The sequence below is a fragment of the Vigna angularis genome, chromosome 7 (assembly GCF_016808095.1).
Source record: "Vigna angularis cultivar LongXiaoDou No.4 chromosome 7, ASM1680809v1, whole genome shotgun sequence".
Classification (NCBI taxonomy): Eukaryota; Viridiplantae; Streptophyta; class Magnoliopsida; order Fabales; family Fabaceae; genus Vigna; species Vigna angularis.
This window is the reverse complement of record NC_068976.1, coordinates 30,256,726-30,281,692: the sequence shown is the minus strand read 5'-3', so window position 1 is coordinate 30,281,692 and position 24,967 is coordinate 30,256,726. Positions and strand designations below refer to the sequence as shown.

General features: G+C 29.6%; 2 protein-coding genes and 1 pseudogene across 2 annotated transcripts; 2 read left to right on the top strand and 1 right to left on the bottom strand.

Annotated features, from left to right (window-relative positions):
- The first annotated feature begins 653 nt into the window (after nt 1-653).
- LOC108338481 (uncharacterized) lies at nt 654-1,498 on the top strand. Its single transcript, XM_017575383.2, has 2 exons — nt 654-743; nt 832-1,498. The coding sequence occupies exon 2, from the start codon at nt 847-849 to the stop codon at nt 1,318-1,320; it is 474 nt and encodes a 157-aa protein (XP_017430872.1). The 5' UTR covers nt 654-743; nt 832-846; the 3' UTR covers nt 1,321-1,498.
- A 193-nt stretch (nt 1,499-1,691) lies between these two features.
- Nucleotides 1,692-4,096, top strand: LOC108336687 (ethylene-overproduction protein 1-like; annotated as a pseudogene).
- A 167-nt stretch (nt 4,097-4,263) lies between these two features.
- Nucleotides 4,264-10,888, bottom strand: LOC108338480 (probable inactive receptor-like protein kinase At3g56050). The gene is made up of 9 exons (XM_017575382.2): nt 10,719-10,888; nt 10,449-10,593; nt 7,204-7,275; nt 6,980-7,123; nt 6,756-6,899; nt 5,969-6,522; nt 5,615-5,805; nt 5,409-5,541; nt 4,264-5,179 (listed from the first exon to the last, which is right to left on the bottom strand). The coding sequence occupies exons 1-9, from the start codon at nt 10,816-10,818 to the stop codon at nt 4,581-4,583; spliced, it is 2,082 nt and encodes a 693-aa protein (XP_017430871.1). The 5' UTR covers nt 10,819-10,888; the 3' UTR covers nt 4,264-4,580.
- Nucleotides 10,889-24,967: the final 14,079 nt, after the last annotated feature.

Sequence of the window (24,967 nt, the reverse complement as noted above, 5' to 3'; positions counted from 1 at the left end):
TTAAATTATATTTTTCTTATTTTAATTTCAGTTTTTAATATTTCATTTTTTTTTCTTTAGTAGAATAAAGAAAAAACAATGAAAAATGTTATTAGAATTTTGTTGATATGGAGCAAATTTCTATTATCAGACGTTAAAAAATTACTTGAAATTCTACGTTCCATTTGAAAATATAATGTTATTTCAAGATTTTATTTTATTTAAAAAAAAAAGAGAGATATTGTTTAAGTAAAATTTTGGTTATTAAAAGTCCTCCAATAATTTAGGTTGAGTGATGTTTTATTTTCAAATTTGTTATTTGACGTTAATACATACATAAATAAAAATATCTAAAAAATATCTTTCATCTTTGATATATGTCTTTTGTTTTAAAAATATACGTTATAACTAAATTTCATTTTAATGGTAACCATACAAGAGTTAAATTATAGTTAAACTATAATCAGGACCTACTTGAAAACAAAAGTAAGAAAGTTATTTTTAAAAAACTTATTTTAGCTTTAAAAATCCTAAGACTAAATTAAATCTCCTCATGCTTGGAAAAACCAAGTCAATAATTTTACCAATATATTTTCCGAAAGAAAAATCAATTAATCGATGCATAATTTAAAAAACTAAAAAACCCGGTCCATTTTCGTAAAAGAGAACTGAACCGACCGGTATATAAGCGGTCCATATAACAAAGTTCAACTCCCCATGTAGTCGCCGCACTGCATCATCCGGTGCCGGAAAAATTTTCCATTGTATATCTTTCTTCGTTTGTGGTTTCATATGATTAGGATTCCGATTTGAGTTTTAATTTGTATTTAATGAAAATTTGGTGTGGTGAAGGGGAAGGGAAAATCAATGTCTCACAGCGCGGCAAGGTGTGCCAGAAGGTTTGTGAACCTCACGCGTGCTCTCTCCACGGAGGCGCGTGCGCAGAAGGTGGAGCGTATTGCCAATGAGCTTCTCGATCTCAACAGGTTTGAGAGGCATGACTTCACCGTCCTCTGGCGGCTCAAGATGGGTCTCCACCGCTATGGCGCTCCGATGGCCGGCGTTGTCACACCATCAATGCCGGCTGCAGGGTCGCCTGGGGTGGAGGCCGGTGCTGCGGCAGAGAAGACGGTGTTTGATTTGAAGTTGGAGAAGTATGATGCTTCTGCCAAGATCAAAATCATCAAGGAAGTGAGGTCCTTTACTGACTTGGGGTTGAAGGAAGCCAAGGACTTGGTGGAAAAGGTTCCTTGTGTTTTGAAGAAGGGGCTCACCAAGGAGGAGGCTAATCCCATTCTGGAGAAACTCAAGGAGTTGGGTGCTGCTGTTGTGTTGGAGTGATTCTTAAATTCTGTTTTAGTGCTCTAGATTTTTTATGTTAGATGTAGAATCATTGAAGCCATTTCTCTGGATTAATTCTGGAATTTGAGAAGGCTTGTTCTGTTCTTAAGTTAATAATCTATTTTACTGCACAGTCCTGTAATTATTTATTCCAGCAATGAATTGGTTGGACATCTAATTCTGTTGTTGGTGCAAAATTGGTGGTCCTATGTTGGTTGATTGAATGTGAATGGGTGCACGTGTATATGAACTTTTCCTCTGTGTGTAACAATTGTTGTGGCTTGAAGCATAGCCTGTAATTGTATTGAACGTACACTGTGAGTGCAGGGGCAGCAGCCAGGTAAATGCTATTCTGCTTAGTTTAGCATAATATGAAGTCCCATGTGCAGAAGGTTTGGGCTGTAACTCTGATATGGTGGAGAAATTTATTGTAACTGTTGTTTTTGGTGTTTGAGATTAGGTGAATGACTGTTTTATTGCAGAACTAAATGTGCCTTGCTGATGTTTGCGTTAATTTTCAATGTGTGCAAAGGTCAATGTTTAGTTAGTCTTTGTCAACGTTATATCCTCTTCCGCTCCCAGCTGCTGACTCTCTTGAGCCTTCCATAGAACCTTATCTTAAACCCATCAACCTCGTGGAGGCCTTGGCAGAATTTTACCACAGGCAAGAGTGCTGCCTTCAATCTGAGAAAGCATCACTTTCTGTGGAGCAGTTCACTTTACTGCGCGGCCTCGGAGACCAGAAGCTTCTTAGGAGATGTATCAGAACAGCGCTGCAAAACGCTGGGGATGTGCTTTCCAAGGTTGTGCTTTGGGCATGGTTGAGGTTTGAGAGGAGGGAGGATGAACTTGAGGGATTGTCTTCAATGGATTGTGGTGGTTGTGTTATTGAATGTCCAAAGGGGAATTTGGTGCATGGGTTTAGTCCTTGTTCAATCAATGATAGGTGCCAGTGTCCGCAATGGACGAAACAGGAAACTAGCACAGAAGAAAGTGTGCGTTTGGGTTTGCCAGATGTGGAAAATGATATTTCTTTTTGCATTGGGAGTGAGGAAATTGATTGTGTTAGGTGGAGAATTGCAGCTCTATCCGACAATTTTAAGGCTATGCTTTATGGTGGCTTTGCTGAGTCCAAGATGACGAAGACTGTTTTCAGCCAAAATGGGATATGCTCTTGGGGTAGGAGGGCTGTGGAGTTGTATAGCAGCGCTAAGAGGATAGATTTTTTCTGTCCCATGACTGTTTTGGAGTTGCTTTCCTTTGCCAATAGGTTCTGTTGTGAGGAGATGAAAGCTGCTTGTGATGTTCATTTGGCTTCAATTGTTGAAAGTGTTGACGATGCATTGATATTTATTGACTATGGGTTGGAAGAGAGAGCACCCCTTCTTGTGGCTTCCTGCTTACAAGTGTTGCTCAGGGAGCTACCAAATTCTTTGTGTAATTCTAATGTGATGAATATCTTTTGTAGTTCTCAGGGAAGGAAAAGGTTGGCCACGGTGGGGTATCATTCTTTCTTACTGTACTATTTCTTGAGCCAGGTGGCTATGGAGGAAAGCATGGTGTCAAAAACTACAGTGATGTTACTAGAAAGACTGGGGGAGTGTGCTACTGAAAGGTGGCAGAAGGCCCTTGCCTTCCACCAATTGGGGTGTGTGCTGCTTGAAAGGAAAGAGTATAAAGATGCTCAACATAGTTTTGAGGCAGCAGCTGAAGCAGGTCATTTGTATTCTGTGGCTGGTGTGGCCAGAACCAAGTACAAGCAGGGTCAACCATATTCAGCCTATAAGTTAATTAGTTCTCTCATGTTTGAGCACAAGCCTACGGGGTGGATGTATCAGGAACGTGCTCTTTACAATATGGGAAAGGAAAAAGGGGTTGATTTGGATATTGCAACCGAATTGGACCCCTCTCTTTCATTTCCGTATAAATATAGAGCCCTGCTAAAGGCGGAGGAGAAGCAGATAAGTGCAAGAATTTTAGAGCTTGATAAAATAATTGGATTTAAGCTCTCGCCTGATTGCTTAGAATTCCGGGCTAGGATGTTTATTGCACTTAAGGATTATGACAGTGCCATAAGAGATATCAGGGCATTGTTAACTTTGGAACCAAATTATATAACTTAAAATGAAAATATCACAGGCAAATACTTAGTTCATCTCCTTAGCCATGTGATGCAGCAAAAGAGTCAGGCTGAATGCTGGATTCAGTTATATGAACAATGGTCTTCTGTAGAGGATGTTGGTTCTTTGGCTAGGAGTTTCGTCCGTCTCTACTCCTATTGAGGTAAGCACGTCAGTAAATCATAGCTAATGGAAGTATCTCCCTTCTTCAACTTTGTATTTTTATGGTATTTACTGCTCATTCTTCTGTTGTTGATAAGTTTATCACACTACATGGTGCTCTTTTTTGTATCTAAGGATTTGATTTATTTTGAGTGTGTCAATGGATTCTGGTCAGTCAAGACCAGTAAATAAAATGCTATAACAAGAGAGTTCATCACCTGTATGAATTTCATAGGTTAAACTGTCAAAAGGCTGCAATGCGCAGTTTGAGGATGGCGAGAAACCATTCCAATTCAATGCAAGAAAGGTTAATTTGCGAAGGATGGATATTATATGATACCGGCTATAGGGATGAAGCGCTGGCTAGGGCTGATAGATCAATTACAATTCAGAGATCATTTGAAACCTATTTTCTAAATGTGTTTCCATCGGAAGATGTTGAGAGCAGTAACCCCGTTATCCAATATTCTTGTGATCCTTGTGCACATAATTGATGAGGCTTTTATTCTTATGCGTCTTGCCAAAGGAAATGATAATTTGCTTCCAACTCTTCAAATAATAATAATTGACGATGAGCTACTACACATCACAAGCATTTCCATATCTAGCATTTTAAAAACAAGGAAACATTAGTTACATAACCTATGTATATTCACAGTGAAAAAGTGAATGTGTTTCCTTCTCGTATAGACAAACGTAACACAGTCCTTTCCCTGTCCGGACAGCAGTTTCCCCAAGTAATATTCAATAGAGATTATTAAGGAAGCACTCTCTGCCCCTTCAAACATTAACAGAAATCAATTCCTCTAGAATGAGGCAAATGTTATTTGTTCTTTACATCTTTTTCTGTTGGCTTCAAACTTATAGTTTAAAAAACATTAGTATAAACATAAATACTTCAAAAGTGCAGGAATACCAAATTTAGAGTAACTGTACAAATTATCATTCCACTTTTATTCGGGTAATAATATCAATGTCTCAACTTGAATCAGTGGACGTAATTGCCATTTCTGCCCACCAAAGTGGTGATGCCTTTGGGTTTGCTCCATCAGGCCCCATAGCTGTTATTTCCTTGAGTCTAGATGTAACTTCTTTCATAGTTGGCCTTTTCTCTCGATCTGGTTGTACACAGTTTCTCATCACTTCAGACCATTCTTCAATCTCTTCTTCCTGCAAAGAGTTCAGTCTTGGATCCACAACATCTCTCAAGGATTTCCCCCACCTTAAATATTCTGCTGCCCAATCTGCAAGAAGATCATTGTTCCCGGCAATGGGGATTTTCCCCGTAATCAACTCAAACAATATTATTCCGAAGCTGTAAACATTGTCCTTGGCATCTGCTGATGATGTTTCCAGGAGTTGTGTGGTTGCAGACCCATTATTTGCAGCACACATGTCATTCCATAAGCTAAGGTCTGATATTTTAGCAGCATAATCTTCAGTAAGGTATATAAATGAAGATTGCAGGTTTCTATGGGCAATGGAGGGTTTTAGGTCATGCATATACTCTAGGCAGTAGGCTATTCCCATAGCTATCCTCATTCTCATAGTCCAATTTAGTTCTTCTGCTTCTCTAACTGCAGCATATGCAAGAATAAAGTCAACACTCAGAACAACTTTAAGTGCATCTTTCGCAAAAAAATTTCAAGATGTCAGGGATCTAATGAATAACTTTTTGCCAGAAAATACAAGCCTTTTACTCACAGATTGGTTTCAGAAGTTAGGTTGTTATGAACCTGTAATAATCAAAGGATGTGGCTGTGAATGTGTTTCTGGAAAGTAAAATATGAACTTAATATCACTCACTGTGTATATGCTCAAAGAGTGTTCCATTTGGAGCGTACTCAAACACCATCATTCTTGAGAACGGCTTATTCTCTTCACAGTACCCAATTAGATTCACAAAATTCTTGTGATTCACTCTAGATAATGTTGCTATCTGCAATCATGCAAAAATAAGTAGGACTTGGATGATAAATGTGATGCATTTGCTACAGTTGTTGAGAGCATACCTTATTTCGAAATTGAGCTTCCATGCTTTTTGACCATTTTTGAGCTGTGTTCACAGCAGAGGATGCTACAGCTATCTCGACTCCACTGGAGAGAGTCCCCTTATACACAGTTCCATCAGGAAGCGAACCGATAATGTTGCTGAAATATTCACAAGCTGCTTCAATTTCTCCTCGTTTGAGACTTGGCACACCTTAATAACGCATAATAATGAGTTAACTCAATCCGAGCTAAAGAAATAGTTCTAAAAAACTAACTTCATTCTTTGAATTCACAATGCATTTTGAAATTGAATTTATTCTTAATCTTTATGCAGTACATAAGATGCAGAATGACCTATAGCAAACATAAATTACCTTTTACAAAGGCTTTCTGCAGCTGGCCACTCAATCCTGTGGACCAAGGTTTAACAGTCACAACCTTCCTACTTCGGAAGCAAGCAAAAGTAATGGCTGACATCAAAATCAATAAAGAGAAACCCCCAACCGCAGACCAGATTATCGCCGAGTGATGTATTTGATTGGAATTGTACGTGTTCCCTTGGGTAGAAAATGGAGAAGGGCTAGGTGCTGGAACCCAATTAACTGGTGGTGTAGGTACAGTGAGAGGAGTGTTTATTGGTGGTGATACGTCTGGAGTTAGTAACACTACAGGCGAAGGAGAGGGAGAAGGAGTGAAAAAACTATCTGAGGGAGAAGGTGATGGCGAATATGAGGGACTTTCTGACGGTGAAAGTGATGGTGGTGATGAGAAAGGTTCAAAATTTGGTGGTAATGCAAAAGGGAAATGCGATGCTAATTGTTTAAGTATCCCTTGGTTAACATGCCTTTGAATTTTGGGTGTACTAGCAACATTTGCTACTTTGAGAAGTTGCCTCCGGTCTGCTCTATCCCCATGTTGGCCAAGGTGCCTTAGACAAAATTGTCACAAGCAAATAATTTCAAATTTGAACTGTAGATGAACTTTACAATGAATAAGCACGCTTTTAGCAATATTGGTCTGATGATTATTTTCATTGTAGGGCTACCTTAGGGTAAAAAAGTTGTCATTCAGCCATTTACTGAGGAAGATGTTCATCTAATACAAATTCTAAAATTGATAACTCAGAAATTTGTTTTGTAAAATCCATCATTATATGCTTACCATAAACTACATCTGCCAACATATGCTTCTCTAGTAGTGGTGGCACCGGTAAGTTGTTCTTCATTAGCACGAAATTCAGAATTCATCTTGAGCTTATACAGCTCTGGAGTTAAGTTGGTCAGATGGTAATTGTTGTCCAATAGGCTGTAGTATAAATTTGGCAGTATTAGTCAACCAAAGAACAAGACAGAAAGAAAATATTTGGCATGAAAGGCTTAACTTACAGAGTGGTCAGGGATGGCATATTGCCATGGTCAAATGGAAGTGATCCACTGAAGTTGTTATGTCCCAAGTCAAGGACTTCCAACTCCTGTAAGTATATGATCTCCTCAGGAATTTCTCCAAAAAAAGAATTGTTGCGCAAAATGCTGCGGAGAATACAAAGTGTACAAAGTTGGTCGAGGAATTCTTATTTCTAAAACAAGCATTGGCATGAGCAGCATCTTACATTGATTTTATGTGAGCCAGCATTCCAACTTCTGGTGCTAGTGTTCCTTCAAGACAAAGGTCTTTCAAATTCCTGCAAGTTGAATATTCGTCACCAGTATTAATTGTATGTTTTATCGCGCACTAATGGTAGAAAAATGTGATTTAAATTTCTTTGTTTTTGGTTAATATTGACCTCACCCCTACACTTTTAAAAAGGTGTTTTTTGTTCTTTATTTAATTATTTATTTATTCATTTTATTGTAAATAATTTCATGCATGTTCATAAAGAAATATGAAATTTTGCAATTATGAAAACTACATGGATCTAAATAATCGTTTTAAAACTATAATAAGGCTATTTTTAATTAGAGAACTATAGAGTTTGTTATCCTTAAAAAAAATCATGCAACATTTTATTTTTCTTTATATACAAATATAGTATACTTATAAAATTTCCTTGACCGATGTCTCTCTTCTCCAAATTATTGCATGTAAGAAGTAAAATATCATTCAGTCAATTGGAAAACTAGAAGAAATAAACAGAAAAAATAATTCAAGAATATTACAGGCATATGAACAATAAATATGTAATTATTAAAAAATATTTTAATTTTTGATAGGTTGCCTTGTTAACACTAACTCATTATACTTCATTTTGAAGTAAATACTGTTTTTCAGTAAAATACCAAATCCGACCAAACAGGTATACTTAATCAAATACAATAAAATTATTAGGTTCAGCATTGACAAAGTATTTTGAAAGGTAGCAAGCCATATTTTTCATTTTAGACCTTGAATTTACAAATAAATAAATAACTCAAACTTTGATTTTTGTAAATTTTTATTCACTTTGAGAACTGACATTCATATCATCTTATAACATTTTACAAAATGAATTCTATTCTATTATAAAAAATATATAAAATTACTAATTTTAGAATATTAAAATTAAAATCAAAGTAAATTTTTACAGGTTAGATACCGAACAACCAAGGGCCCCCTGACTTTTTTATTTTTTACACACAAATGTAATAATTTTAGATAAGAAATTAATTCACATAAATAATTATTTTAACTATTTTTTTTTTGTAAACATTCTATTTTTTAACAGATAATTATATTTTTTATTTTATATAAAATATCAGTGTCATATATAGCTGTTCCTAATAGTTATTTTTCTTTTATAATTTTGTTACAATTTAAAAAATTATAAATAAATCTTTCTTCAATAAAATGACTTAATATTCAAATATTTGGAAGTAATATATTTTATTTCAATTTAATATATTTTTATGCCATAACCAATAGCATTTTTTTATTAAAAGAAATATAATTAATAAAAGTTACTATTGAAAGAAGTATGATGTATATGATGTTATAGTAAATGTATCAAAATTCCTTGGTAAAATTAATAATTGTTATTGTAATATTTAGTACTTAAATATATTTAAAATTGTCTTTTATGTAAATATGTTTGTTATTATATATTCTTTAACATACAAAAAAAGTACTGATATGATTTTTAATGTTTTATAATTATTAAATAAATTTTAATTTTTAAATAATTGATTCTACTCTTAACTCATAGTTTCATTATAAAAGAAAAATAAAAAAAAGTAAATGATAAATGTACATTCTTTAAATATTTTTAAGCTTGAATGATAAGAGAGGAAGATATATCAAAGATGAAGGATTAATAAAAGCAAATTAAACTTGATAACTTTTGTGAATAATAATTTTATTGTATGATAGTCTAGTTAATTATTGACCGAATGATTTATTTTAGAGATTGTGTCATAGCATTTCATCTCCTTTACCTCCTACCAATTGGTTGGTGAGGTTTTGAAACTGGCCTTTTGATAAAAAAAAATTTAATGTCATTAATGATCAAATTTATAAACAAAGTATATTTATTTCTTATTGAGTCATGGTTAGACTTGTGTTAATTATCAATTTATATCAAAATTTATAAATACAACTATATACAACTAAGAAGATAAGTGATTAAAAGTTATAATGATTTGGAGAATAGAATAACTCCAACTTTAGAGACAACATTAGAAATTGGATAAAAAAAATGTAAAATAGAGTATTCTGGTCATAACCCATACCCAAAATAATAACATTATCTTTTTAAATTATTTTATATAATTATAGTATAATAACATAATATATAAGTGAAAGTTAAAAGAATGAATGAAATAAATGAACATTTAATTTTATATTTATTAATAATAAATAATAAAGTCGTTTACTTTATTTTTGTACATATTTTTTTAAAATTACCTTAAAGTGTAATATAAATGAAAGTTAAAAGAATGAATTACTTAATCATGAAATAAATAAACATTTAATTTTATACTTATTAATAATAAATAATAAAGTCTTTTACTTTATTTTTGTTCATATTTTTTAAATTACCTTAAAGTATAATTATTTACTTATTTGTCGCATGAAGAAATCAACTTACAAAACTTCAACCAATAAAATAATATTTACTAATCATTGTTAATTTTTCTTTCTCCTCTTTAGTTGCTTTTAAATTCCTGAACGCGTTATATATAAATTCCTTTTACTAATTATGTCATTTTCCTCACAACAGGTGGCAGGAAATTTTGAAAGAGGTTTATAAAGAATAGAAGTTGCAGTTATTGAGCTAAGAAGATCTTGTATATCATTTTCCATTTTCATTAACAGAAGAACAACAGCTTCTACCACTACAAGAAGACCAGGTTTCTCTGCCGGCCAATTTAATACCAAAATCAAAGGCTAATGGACCCCTTCTCTTCATTATAAAACAGAGAGCTTAAAACAGTGGCAAACACAAAGTTACCAAACTATTCAATTTCATGTTTAATAAATCCAAACGCAAGTTTCATGTCACACTTCAGATTACTGACACCTCCTCTAATTCTCTCATCGATTTTATTTATTATCATTTTACCACTTATCATTCCCAAAGATAAAAATGAAATTACTATTTTGGTTTCAAATGAAATATTTGATCATCGCATCCAGAGCAAAAGAATTCTATAAACTATCCTACTTTCAGAATTATCTAACAGTCATTTTCAAAATAGACGAAAAGTTTTTAACAAAATCAGATTTATTTCACATTGGAAATTGTAATGGCATTGCGAGTGAATTTGCTACATTAACTAATTCAATTTTAATTACAACTTTTAAAATAATTATTAGGAAAATTAATAATCCATAATTGTTTTTATTTTCTTTTACAAACGTGAGAGAAGAGAGGTTACTTACAAGGTCACGACATTACCGTGAGAAGAGCACTCCACACCGAACCACGAGCATGGATCCATAACGTCTCCATTTTCGCCACTCCAGCTTGATAAAGCCCCCTGCGGGTCTGTCACCACACTCTCCTTCAACGCCAGCAGCGCCAAACCTGCGCCAGCAAAACGACACGCCGTTTCGTAAACTTAACCAAAACCTCCACTTCCGATCACCGAAAACTCGCTCAACAAAAAACAACCACTCAGCGCCGTCGTTTCTGTAACCACCGTTATTTACCTTCGCTCTCGAGCGTCGAACAGAGACTCTGTTTCTGGCTCACCGCCAGAAACAGAGCCAGCACCGCCGGCAATAACTTCAACGGAGAGAATAGTGCCATGTGAGATGATGAAGGAAATTATTCACCGTTCTGGTCAAGAGAAAGAGAAGGGACTTAGAGAGAGAATGAGTGTGGTATCTATATATATACAACAGCACCATGCTCACAATAATAGTAGTAATGTTTATCTAATATAATTAACATCTACTTTTTATGACAATTATTAATACATTTTTTTTTCAAGTAAAACGTCCAAATCCTGTCATTAGCTAATTAGCCATTGATGTTAAAAAAGATTTGTTAGTGTTTTTTAATTCATTATAATGCTAAATATGCATCATGTAATTTTTTTAATTACTTGTCAGCATCCTACGATATTGGTTTGCAGTGATTCGGAGCTGCAGACAAATGCTTAAATTAAATTTCATAGACTGGATGGCTACAATAAAGTCTACTTAGGTTGAACCGATTAAAGGGTTTAGTCACCGGTTTGTTAGTTCGACCAACCGTCTAATAAACAAAATTATTATAATATAAAAAGTAAGACATTTTATCCTAATTGTTATTTGTTATTTGTTATTTTATTTTTCTTTTTGTATTGTGGAATATGTTATCGTTAAAAATTTAACAATTGACATTATTTATGAAAAGTTTATATGAATAAACGATTCATAGATAAAACACTTTTAAGGTGAAATAAAAGTTTATAATGTGTCCAGATTTACTTGAGAGGAAGATAATGGAGAATTTAAGTGTGAAGTTAGGATTTTTTATATTAATAAATATGAGTAAGATAAGTAATACATAAAAGAAATTACAAATCTAATTACGAGAAATTTAAATGTGAAGTGTAGAGTAATGCAATGTAAAGATGAGATAATATACGAAGAAAAAAGGCTTACAATCCCTCAAAGGTTTTGATGGGAAGAGATAAAGTCTTCATTGATTCTTGTTAAAAACTCTTTATATAATACTAAAATTCTAACATAAACCATATTATATTATTTTTTTTTATGCATGATCGAGTTTGAGCCAGTCATGTTAGACTTCATTCGGTTTAGACATTCTAAGTTAGTTAAGTTAAGACAACTCGAATCAATTCGATTTGAGTTAACTTTAGCTATAGGTTGAGCTTATTTGATTCAGATTTAGTTGAATTAAATCAGTCAAGATTTGGTTGAGTTGAGTCAATCTAGACCTAAGTCAAGTTGAATCATCTTGGAACGGTTAAGTTAATTCTACCCAAGTTGGATTGAGTTAAAATTGATATATGTTGACTTGAGTATGTTTGGGCTTAGTCAAACTAAATCGACCCAAGTTGGTACAATCAAGTCAATTTGGACTTAGATCGAACCGAGTTTAATCAGGCTAATTGAGTCGAGTCAACTTAAGCTCAAGTCAAGCTGAGTTGAGGTGGAATCACACTAATTGAGTTGGGCTTGGCCCATATCGAATCAAATCAAATTTGGTTGAATTTAATTAGGGTGAGTCCACATCACATTAGATGTAGGTGGAACCGAGACAAACTTGTTTAGATTTGACCAAATTGAGTTGAACTAATGTTGGACTGAGATATTGAATTGAGGTTATATCAAACTAAATTAAGTTAATCACACATCATATTGAGTCAAATCGATCCAAACTTAGGTTAATCCTAACTACAAAAATCCAAATATGAATTTAAGAATGTGAAAAATTTTAAATTCATACTTTTAAAATGAAATTTAAAATTATTTAATTTAAAGTAAATCAATTACTCTAATAAAATTCTAGAATTTCAAATTTTTTTTTCAAAATTCTCTATCCAAATAACATATTTTTCATAAAGCATTTCAAATTTTAAAAAAAATTCTCTTAAAATATGTTATCCAAACATATTATTAAAATTTTTAATTGAAAATAATGTTAAATCTCTTATGTAATTGATTCATGGTCGAACCGCATTATATAAACCACTAAAATTTTATCACAAACTATAATGTGTTGTTGAACATATTATTTTCATGCATGTAGAAGACACATATTAAAACATTTTATTTTCATATTAAGTCAAAAAAATGGTTGCGTCTTGTAAGTGACAAATGTCCTATAATCAAAGTTGTCATAATGTTAATATGAATTAGAAATAAAAATGTAATTTATTTATATGCTGAAAAATGTAACTTATAGAAATAAAGATATAATTTATTTATATATTAAAAAAGTAACTTATATGGAATAAATATAAAATATTATACTCTTCCCTACACAAATATAAATATAAATAACTAGATCTATGCTAATTTAAAAAGGTTGTCAATAAGATTTGATTTTATTAATTATATATTTAGAAAAATACTTTTATGAGTTTCTTTTCTTATCAAGGCGTCAAGGAAGGTCAATTAGAAAATCGAATGTGAATAATGTTAATAACGTTTGACAACATGAGTTAATCAAGATCATCAACAACATTAAAAGGATAAAAATGCTACAAGCAGACGTTGAGTTAGAAGACCGCAACCTCAACTCCACAGCAATGTTAATATACTTAAATCAAATTTACGTTGATATTTTAATATTGAACAAGGTTAAAACATTTTAAACCTGAATATTCATTAATATATTTTTTTAAAGGATTCACCAAAAAAAAAATTAAGTAAATTGAGAAAAAAATTATAGAATTTTGAAAGTTTTTTCGAATAATTATGACTCTTTTGTTTATTTTATATATATATATATATATATATATATATATATATATATATATATATATATAAATTTAAGTTAGAAGACCACAACCTCAACTCCACAGCAATGTTAATATATTTCAATAAAATTAATGTTGATATTTTGATATTGTAACAAAGTTCAAACATTTTAAACCTGAATATTCATTAGATTCTTTTAAAGGATTCATCAAAAATAATTAAGAAAATTGAATAAAACTTTATAGAAATTTGGAAGTTTTCTTTTGAATAGTTATGAATTTTTTTGTATATTTTTTAATATATATATTTTAATTTGGATTAATATAATTGAAATTATGCTTGCACATTATCTTCCTTGTTTTTTATTTCTTAGTAGAGCTGTCAAAACGGGTAAACCGGCCTGACCTGACCCGACCCACCACGGGTTGGTCATTTAGTGAGCCAATCCAACTCGGTTCATTTATTAACGAGCTAAAAAAATTTGAATCCGATCCGACCCACCACAGGTTGGTGGGTTAAACGGGTTGGCTCATTGGCTCACTTAATTAACTTTTTTTACTCTCTTCTTTTCATATTCTTATAACATGTTACTTTGATTGATCAAATTGAAACAGTAATAATTGGACCAATTGATATAAAAGAAAATGAAACAAAAGAAATATATTGTTATATATATCTAAGCTATCAAGCATACAAATTTGTCAATTTAATTTAATGAGACATACACAACCGTTTGACTAAGAAACTACATATAGTCGTTAACAAAACTATATAGCACAAGATAAAACGGTCATGCTTGATAGGTCTAAAAACAAGATAAAACAAATGATATATTCCTAAATTATCCAATCTATAATATTATTCATCTATTAAATTAGAGTCCTGAATGGATAAATCCACAATATTATGCTCTTGAAGCATCTTCTTTTTTATCTCCATCTATAATATTATCCCATCTATAATCTTAAGGTTTTATTTGCAGAAGGATAAAGGTTGTACATTTTAAATAATTAATTTAATTAATTTGATTTCAATAAAAAAATAGGATTTAAATAATTAATTTAATTTAATTAAAAAAAATAGGTGGGTTGGTGAGCCAACCCGACCCACCACGGGTTCAACCCGTGTGAGCCGGGTCAAAATTGACTCGCATCAAAAATTTTGTATTGTTTTTCAACCCAACCCAAACCCGTGGTGAGCCAGGTTAGCTTACGTTTCAACCTATTTTGACGGCACTATTTCTTAGAAGATTCCGATGCACATTATTTTTTCTATGATTACAATTCGTTCTCATTATCTTTACGTTTTATAATTCGCAATAATGATTTTCTTTCCATATAAAATTACTTTTAGGTGGTTCACTATTGTTGATAGATGAATTTAAGTTTATTATTTAAAATAATAAAATTATATTAACTTATCAAACATAAATCTAGTTAATTGAAATTTAGATACCTTTTTAAAGAGATAAAACGAATCAATTTGGTTCTATAAAGCTCGACCCGACTTTGATTTGTCAAAAACGAATCAGGCTAATGTCGGGTTGATACTAAATTGATGTTGAACTGCATTTTTGTTTACATAAATATTCCTACGTTTGAATTTCTCAAAACATTAACTGAATTTTTTACATAACTTTCATTTTACTTTTTCCTTTTTTTTTAATCCAAACAAATTAGATTTTATTTATATTTCAGTGTTATTTTTTTCTTTCATTAAATTACCTTTATATAGTTGTGTTGTGATGGCGTATCAACACATTTGTGTGTGCAACACTTAGCTGTTAAAATTTAACCACTTTAGTCTAATCACTTTAGTCACTTGAATTGAACTAAGATAGAAGCTAGTTAAAGCCAATTATTTTAAATATAAATGAACGAAAACAACAAAATTTAATGATTTAATTATAGATGACCTATACTAATAGAATAATTATAGTAATTAATTAATACATAAAATAATATTAAAGAGATATAATATCGTAATTTTACAACAATAAAAATGAAACATAATTTTATACTTTCACTCAAATATATATAAATATTTAACTTAAAATATTTAGCATTTTTGCCTCAATAAATCAAGATTATTTCACTCAAATAATACACTTAGATTTACAATTCACCAATTTACTTAGATAATATGCTGAGTCAAATATTTACACAGATAGAATGATTTTCTTTTTCTTACAGAATTGATCAGTTTCTCAAAAAAAAATTAACCGAAAATTTTAATCTTATAATTTTTCATTTAAGAAAAAGAAAGAGACTTCTAGAAAAAAATACAGAAAATAATAAAGTTCAGAATTGGGTTTTTGAAGAACTAAATTCCGACTTATTTTTTAACCAATTTTCTTCTAATCACAGTTAAAAATCCGATTTACTGATAATGGAATTCTGACCTAAAAAAAGACTATATTATCTATATAAATATTTAATACAATAGCCTACTAGATAATTTTTTAGTTTATATGTAGTGTTTGGGTTAAAGTTTGAATAAATCACCATCCCACACCCAATCCACCTGAAAATAACTTGAACCAGTTTTTCTACAATCTACAACCGTTGACTTAACTACACACAGACCAATTCATATTACATAAAATAAGGCAAACAATGAGCTTAAATTTTATATAATGAAAAGCCTAAACAATAGTATAGATATATAATAAGCCAAACATGTAATAAACTTAAATTTGTAACGTCCCTATCAAATTTCACATCCAAATCCTTAAACTAGAAGAAAAACAATTAAACACAACTTCATATTTGTATCATTTGATTGGAGTATCTATGAAGAGCTTTCTTAGATTTTCTTTCTCCTACCTAATTAAGGCCTGCACAAGACATAAACAATAAACATTATATATGCTGGCCTTCTATATATAAGAATAATTACAATTAAGAGTATTAAACTCTTGATTAGTATGAGTTGTGTGAGTGCCATGTGGACCAAAGTTATATGAATGTAAGTTAAAAAAGATGAAGTCATGTTTGCTAATTTGGGTTGAAATCATAAGTTGTGAGTGAATCATTGTCATAGAATGAGTAAGGAAATAGGGAATGAAAAAAGAATGTGATTACTTAAAAAACAAGCACATGTTGGGTTTGAGATGTGAGGTTTAATGATACATTTGGCAAGTAGATAAGGGATAATGATATTCAACCTTCTTCCAAAGTGACAAGAGTTCATCTAAATTAACATCATTTCCTCATTATCTTCATCTTTTTCTTTTTTTACAAACAACATTATACACTCAATTTTAGGGTTGCAAAATCTTTGGAACACACTTTCTAGCAAGTTATATCAACCTTTGAAATATATTGACTGCGACTTAGTCTATATTCTAACTCTGAAAAAAAAAACGATGTTAAGAGAAACAAAGACAGAACTTACTATAATATGTATATTTTTTATTATTTTTCAAAGAATTAGTATTTGTGATTCAATAATATATACTTTGTTCGTTTTTTAGTATAAACAAAGACAATAATAATAATTTGTGAGCAATATGTTATTTTATTTTTATATTTAAAAAACAAATACTACTTATATCAACATTAACTTTTAATAATTTTTTTAGAGAATTGACAATAGATAAAAGTAATTTATATCACAATTTAATTGGAAATTTAAAATATAGTTTATCTTTTTATCATAATATTTAATTGCAATATAACATATACTTAATATATTTACTTATTATACATTTTAATTATATAAAAAATAAGAAAGTTTCCTTTCCTATTCGTATAAAAAAATAATATATAAATTTTAATATTATATAAAAAAATTAATATAATAAGTAAAGTTTGAAAGAGTAATAAATTATTTGATTGAATTTATTATATATATATATATATATATATTATTTTGCAACAATTAAATTATTCACATAAGTTTTATAAAAAAATAATTTGTATTTCAATATATTTAAATAAAAGAATTTAATTTTAATAAATTTAAAAAACATACATTATATTAACTTTGTTGTATATAAATGAGATATAAATAATATAGAATTTGAAAAATCGAATCTAACAACTAGTTTTAAAAAATGTGATTTAATAGAAAGATGTTGAAAAGTGTAACATTTGATAAAAGACTTTTTCTTTTTTATTACAGTTTTTTCTTGTTTTAGTTACCTTTGTCTTCTATATATGCAAGTCTCCTTTTAATCACCGAGTTTAACAACAATATAGCACAAATGACTATGGTTATATCATCCCTACATCATAGTATTGTATACAATGTGTTATTAGCCATATTTTTATTGAATTTTCACTATTCTCTTCTCTCTTTCTCTTTTGATGTTTGATTATAATATTTCACATAAAAGCTTATTTCATAAAAATGGTTTTTATTTTTGGGTCAATCTAAGTTAAACTTAAGCTTTTGAAAATTTATTAAAGTGATATTTAGATTAGTCTCCATTATGATTATTAACAAATAGACAAGACAACCTCCCTGTTCTAGCAGAAAATGGCTTACGACCTTTGCCAACCCATCATGAGTAAGACACAGGATCATTTCTACGCCACACCATTGTCAATCCTTCACTTAGCTTTAGAAAAACCTTCTCTTCTTCTTACATCAACACATTCTATTATTCCACTCTTCTTTCTTGCCAGACCTTCTGCTTGTCGACTTATATAGCACTAGAGTTTTTCAAACCAACAACGTTAATTGTTTCAAATTTGTCTGGACGAAAATTATACATTAAATTTTTACAACTATTTTTTAAGTTATCACCAGCCTTTTCCATGATATCAGTCAAATCTTAACATTTTCTTCTCTTAACAAAATCTAACAAATATTACTAACTTTTGAGAAAATATTTAAATAGATCCTTGAAAATTATAACTAATAATTAATATGTTTTTAAATAATGTTTTAATGTAAATGAGTTCTTAAATTATAATTCTGTTAACACGTAACTTCCTTCACTAAAACGATGGCTACTAAGTTAAATAGATAAATGATACTAATACATAGTCTATAATTTAATTTAGTATGATGTTATCAACTAATTAAAGTTTGTTAATCTTCATATATGTTACTATGGGCTCATAGCCAACCTATCGGTAAAGATGACATACGACTCTGAGGAACTGAACGGTTAGCGGGAAAAAGCTTCTCAGTCGTTCGTTCCCGACAACTGTTGAACAGAGTTAATGCACAAATAAATGTGGTAACGGCTAGACAGTTAAGGTTTGCATTGATGACTATTAAGAGGTAAATTAATGGGTCAGATTCCTTTAAACTCTATAAATAGGGTTTAGGTTTGAGGTAAACACAGGTTCAACTCATACTCCATTATGCGCTGCTTATGTCGGATCAAGACTTAAATATTTAACTGTAACAAACAATTCATAAAAGTGCTCCTAACTTGAGCGCCGGAGTGCCTTTTGCAGGTACCTCCCCCCTTTTGCACGAGGGTGACCGAGCAGTCAAGACTGAAGTTCACCGAGCGGCCAATACGGAAAAGGACCGATCAGTCTAAATTGGAAGCATATAAGCGGAGCACACAAGTCAAATGTTAGTGTCTCGGTCTCACAAAATCCTTACCGAAACAATATATATTATATCATATACATGTTCCGAGCACATTTCAATCATTTAAGTATTATATTTGTTTAAGTACCTCTCAATTTCTTAAACTGACATGTACTTAGTTCAAGTGTATTCGACACGAAAGGAACTACATTGATCAGGCGGCGGTTGATATTAATAAATTATTATTAAATTAAAAATAAAAGATCAAGGTAGTTAGGTCAATCCATTCAAATGTAAGGGTCATAAATAGTAGTTTAAATAATATGTTTTACGAGATACATAAATTACATTATTACAACATTTATTACTACCTAACGTGTTTGGTTGACTTGAACGTTAGAGTGTTTTCTGTAAACACAACCTCTCATTAATTACACTTGGAAAATAACAATATTGAAGACTTATGGACCTGTGAAAGATTCAAGATTGAAGCATGAAGAGTAGTATAGGGTAAAGATCTTTGGAGAGTGTTGTTTCAACAATCAAGAATATATATCATTTCAAAAAAATTTGTGAAACACAATTTGAATCGTGAAGTATAAAAAAGACTAACCATACACTTATTAGTCATATGGTTTAGGTCACATTGAATTGAGGTAAGTATGCATAAAGTCTACTTAACATAACATTCTCATAACCCTATTTATTTCACTATAAACTCATCAAATAATTTATATAAAAACTTTAGTGCTTTGAAATATAACTTAAACATACAAATATATATATATATATATATATATATATATGCAAAAATATCCATATTTACAGATATTTACAAATAAAATTCACGATGAATAATTGGTATCCACAGTATTTATTATCTACGGATAGCGGTATAAACAGGTCGGGTATATGTATCACACTATCCATACTCATAAGTATCTATTATCTGAAAAAATAAAAATAAAAAATTTTAATTTATATTTTATTAAGTTATATATAATTAAAATTAAAATTAAATATTTTCTATTAATATAAATTTAATTAAAATTAAATTTATATTTATGTTTAATTTAATTTATATTATATTTTATATTCCTTTTAGTAATTTTATTTACTTTTTATTTTATAAATTTATAAGATATCATTTTCTAAATATTTGTGGATATTAATAAATACCTACAGATATAAACATTATCCATACTTGATTTGACATGTTTTCATATATATATATATATATATATATATATATATATATATATATATAAAAAGTAAAATCTCTAATATTTTTTTAAATGTTGGTTTTGCATTTATATTTAATGGCAAATCTTGAGCATTAATTTTGAAGTTAAAATAATATACTTAAAATTATATATATTATCATTACCACTAATACAACAAATGAATATATAATTTAATATAATTATAATTATAACAGAAATGCATATATCTAATATATTTCTTTTTTGTTCTTTTAATTTAATGAACTCATCTATATAAGTTAAAACTAAACTTTTCAATTATATCTTTTTCAATACAAATAATATATTATGTGCAATAAATTTGTCTTCTATTTTATTTCACAATCTTGTTTGACAAAAAAGAATTCTTTTTGTTAAATTAAAATGTAGTTCCTACTCTTGTTAAAGATTTATATAGTTCAAAGATGATCGATAAATTTATCAAATTTGAATAATTAAGAGTATTACCAATAAAATACTGAGATTGAAAATTTTAAACTAATATTCTATTGAATATGGTATATTAGCAAGAAAGTTACAAAATTATTAATTAATAGTAAGTGAACAAGTAAGTAAAAAGGTTATGATAAATATTATTATCTTTCTTGATGTTTTTAAATTCAATAATTAATTAAGTTTTACTATAATTAAATCAATTTTTTTAAGACTTATATTTTAAAACAATGAAAATATATTATATATTTTAATAAGTAAATGGAAAAATAAATTAAGGAGGGGTTCCAAGACTTCTTGTGGAATAACTAAGCTCCACCATTGTTTATATTTATATATGTTTATGTATAACATACTATTATAACATATCATAATATAAACAATACATAATATAAACAATACATAAGGGTAAACTATTGAAAAAAATTAACACAAGCAAGGCGTATATAAAAGAAGCATTTTGATTAACAATCCAAAAACAATTTAATTTCATCAAACACCACCATATAAAAGTCATAAAGACATTTATAGGATATTGAACAAATAGAATATCATTTAACGTCGTCTTAACGTCTTCTCAAATAATATTATGTATTAATTATCTCTCACCAAACATTAATATCATTTAATCCAATATAATACTTAGATTGATAACCGAACTCAAGAATATTGAGTATTAGATCAAAATAAATTCAATAAAACTCAAGCAACACATTTATACATGTTATGTTGTGTGATACATATTTTGTATACACATTTATAACTTTATCACTTTCTATATGTTATATTTTCAGTTCTTAAGTAATTTTTATTAATTAGAAATTCATTCTACTTGCTTTTATTTTACATTTTTACCTCATTCGAACTTGCTCGTTGATTTGATCATATATTTTTTTTAGATCATACTTTTGGTTTATTCTAGTGTCTCTAACTATATGTTCAGTAACAAGTCTCTTTTTCTCTCAACTGACTTATTTGGATTCTTTACCCTTTATTATCATGGAAAATGACTCAATTAAAAGTTCATGGCTTTGGTCAAACATGACCTTCTTCTAATCTTACCCTAGATTTTATTCGACTGTTCTTTTAATCTAATCTCCATAAGCAAGTTCACTCGCACAAAAAATTACTCTATCGTTTTGGTTAATAATTTTGTTCTTGTTCATGATCGGTGTATCAGACAGACGATTTGAGTAGGACTATAGTCTCAAGGATTATAATATCTGTCACAATCAGTTGCTTGTATTTTCATTGTGTCTTAAACTCTTGAGCATCAACACATAGGTCATACTAGTCCTGTCAAAATGTGTCTCATGCTTCCCAATTTGTCTCACAATTTGTCTTTTCAATGTGAGTCTTCAGAAGAACACACTCGTCATACATATGGTACTCAAGTTAATAAAAGTGTTTTATCACCTTTTGCCTTAGTTCCCTATGATATTTTGGGTTCTAGTTGTATTAGTTCTACTTTGAGTTTTTCTTACTTTATTACTTTCATCGATGATTTTTCCCGATGTACTTAGTTATTTTTAACGAAAAATCATTATGATGTTCTTTCTATATTCTAAAGTTTCTCGACTAAATATCAAACTCAATTTGACACCTCTAATAACATTTTACGCACTGACAGTGCTCGTGAATTATGTCTTCCCAATTTCAGTCTTTTCTAAGTTCATAGGGTATTCTCAATCAAACATCTTTCTCTCACACACCCCAATAGAATGGTGTCGCTGAAAGAAAGAATCGACACTTGGTTGAAATTGCTTGTATCCTTCTTCTTCACCACAATATTCCTTTTCGCATATGGGGAGATGTCATTCTAATAACATGTTATCCGATCTACCACATGTCTTCCTCAGTCCTTAATAATCAGATTCCTCACTCTCTCTTATATCCAACACAAGATATTTTCTCCATTCCTCTTTGTGTCTTTGGTTGCACATGCTTTGTCCATGACCTTAATCTGAGTAAAGATAAACTTTCTACCAAATCACTCAAATGTATTTTCCTTAGTTACTCATGCCTTCGAAAGGGCTATCATTGTTTTTTTCCTCAACTTCAGCGTTATATAGCTTTTGTTGATGTTACCTTTTTTTTTAGACTATCCCTTTTTACACTTCCATTATATTGAATGTCAATATTATAGTCGAACCTTCAGAAGTCTCGCCTGTTTTGGATCAGATGATTACTTCTCCTCAACGTCCTTTGCTTGAATACCACAAATAGATTCAAACTCCAATTGTGACTCACTCTACTAATCATTTGACATCATCTCCTGCTCCAACTTCCCTTTCGCCCACGTTTCTAAACCTGAACTTTCTCTTGCGATAGAAAAAACTATTCATTTCTCTCGTAATCTCATTTAATAAAAAGAATATAAAAAACATTCTCATTTAATTTCAAACAAAATATAATCCATACACAAAAATCAAAACATTAACCTTCTAACAAAACCTTATAATTTATAGTAAAAGTTTATGTTAAAAAAATAAATAACTTTTCTTATCTATAATTCCTTACTTTAAAAATTTTCAACTCAATCTGAATAATTATTCAAAATTTAGGCACCTAAAACAAAGTATTCCAATATAACAAAATCTCAAAAAATTTGATGATAAATCCAAACAAAAAAAGGAAGAAAATGAAGAATCTTTAGAGTAAATAAGAATTTACTCTGTTTGAAAATTTGAATTATTGAAAATGTCCTATGTTATTCAACTAATTTGTGTGTGATCAAATTATAAAAGAGATCATATCTACATAAAATTGTAGCAGAAATATATTTAAGTAAAAAAGAGAGAGAAAGGGATGCTGAGGTGAGAGAAAGGAGGTCTAGGTACCTAAAAAAATATCTGAATTTTTTTTCTTAAAATTGTGATATTTGAAAATATTTTTTATTTTTATCTTTTTTATTTTAAATAAAATTATTTTAAAATGGTACAATTCAAATAAGTTTGTATAATATAATATTAATGAAAATTATTTTTTATTTCTAAAAAAAATTGAAGTGTCTTACATAAGAAAGTAAAAGTTAAAAAAAAATATCTTTTATAAAAAAAATTCAATTTCACAGGTAATAAATAAAAAATAGAAATGTACAAAATCAAATTCCAATAATTTGTTAACGGTTAATTAAAATACTTCTATATATTACTTCAAATAACGAATAATTAAAATGCTTGTACTTCAAAATATTTATTTAAGATATTCCTTTAATATTTATAACGGATTTTATTCATAGGTTTATGTGTGATTACTGATTTTATTTTATTTTTTGATTCACAAATTTTTTTTTAATGGTTTTGATCAAGCTTATGACCAGAGAGAAATACTAACGAAGTAGATATTTCGTCACTGTAGAATACAAATTGGCCGGAAACAAAAAGAGGGAAAACATTGTTCAGAAAATAGCCAGTAATCCAATATTACTATAGCTTCACAAGTACAAATCCAGTAAATTTATAAATAAAATAAGATTAAATATACTTTTAATTTCTTAATTTTTATATAAATTAAATTTTATTTTTATCTTAAATTTTAAATATTTTTATCATCAATAAAGTTTGAATAAATTTAATCTTCACTATCGACGTGACAAATAATATTATCACATATATTATATGTTCATGTGGATGCACACATATCAACACATAGATATAGATATAATAAATCTTGAACATCTTGATTAGGAAAACTGCATCTCTTTATTAATATAATTTAAAGATAAAAATAATTTAAAATTTGAGATAGAGAAAAAAATTCAATTTTATATAAAAGCTACGAAAATAAAAATATAATTAATATTTATATATTAAAGACTTACTCTGTTAGAAGGTGGGTTTTAAGCCTAATTCAACCCCACAAAACCGACTTGTAAAGTGAGGTTTGCACCTCACTTATATATTATATTTTGGTCTTATCTCTAGTCGATGTGGGACTTCCAACACACCCCCTTCACGCCGAGGTATAGACATCTCGTGCGTGATAGTAGAAATTGGGTGGTTCGATAACGGCCCGATAGCAGATGGAATAAAAGAATAGAATGCCCACTTAGAACTCGCTAGGATAGACTCTATGGCTCTGATACCATATTATGAGAAAAGAAAGGATAGGAATTGTATTTCTTATTCCATAATCAGGAGAGAGTACAATTTACATATATATAATTGTTTGAAACAATATATAAACAGAATATAAATATAAAAATATAATATAAATATATGAACATAAATGCACAGATATGAACGGAAAATAAATTAAATCTAATATCTCCCTTAAGCTGTAACATATATATCCTTAATGCTCAGCTTGGACAACAAAGATTGAAATTGT

Excerpts from the sequence above, each read along its gene's own strand:
- LOC108338480 (XM_017575382.2), bottom strand. The coding sequence starts at position 10,818 with ATGGCACTATTCTCTCCGTTGAAGTTATTGCCGGCGGTGCTGGCTCTG. Across the intron at positions 7,276-10,448 it reads CACGGTAATGTCGTGACCTT|GAATTTGAAAGACCTTTGTC; the intron begins GTAAGTAACCTC and ends TTCAACTTGCAG. Across the intron at positions 5,180-5,408 it reads ACTCTTTGAGCATATACACA|TTAGAGAAGCAGAAGAACTA; the intron begins GTGAGTGATATT and ends CATATGCTGCAG.
- LOC108338481 (XM_017575383.2), top strand. The coding sequence starts at position 847 with ATGTCTCACAGCGCGGCAAGGTGTGCCAGAAGGTTTGTGAACCTCACG.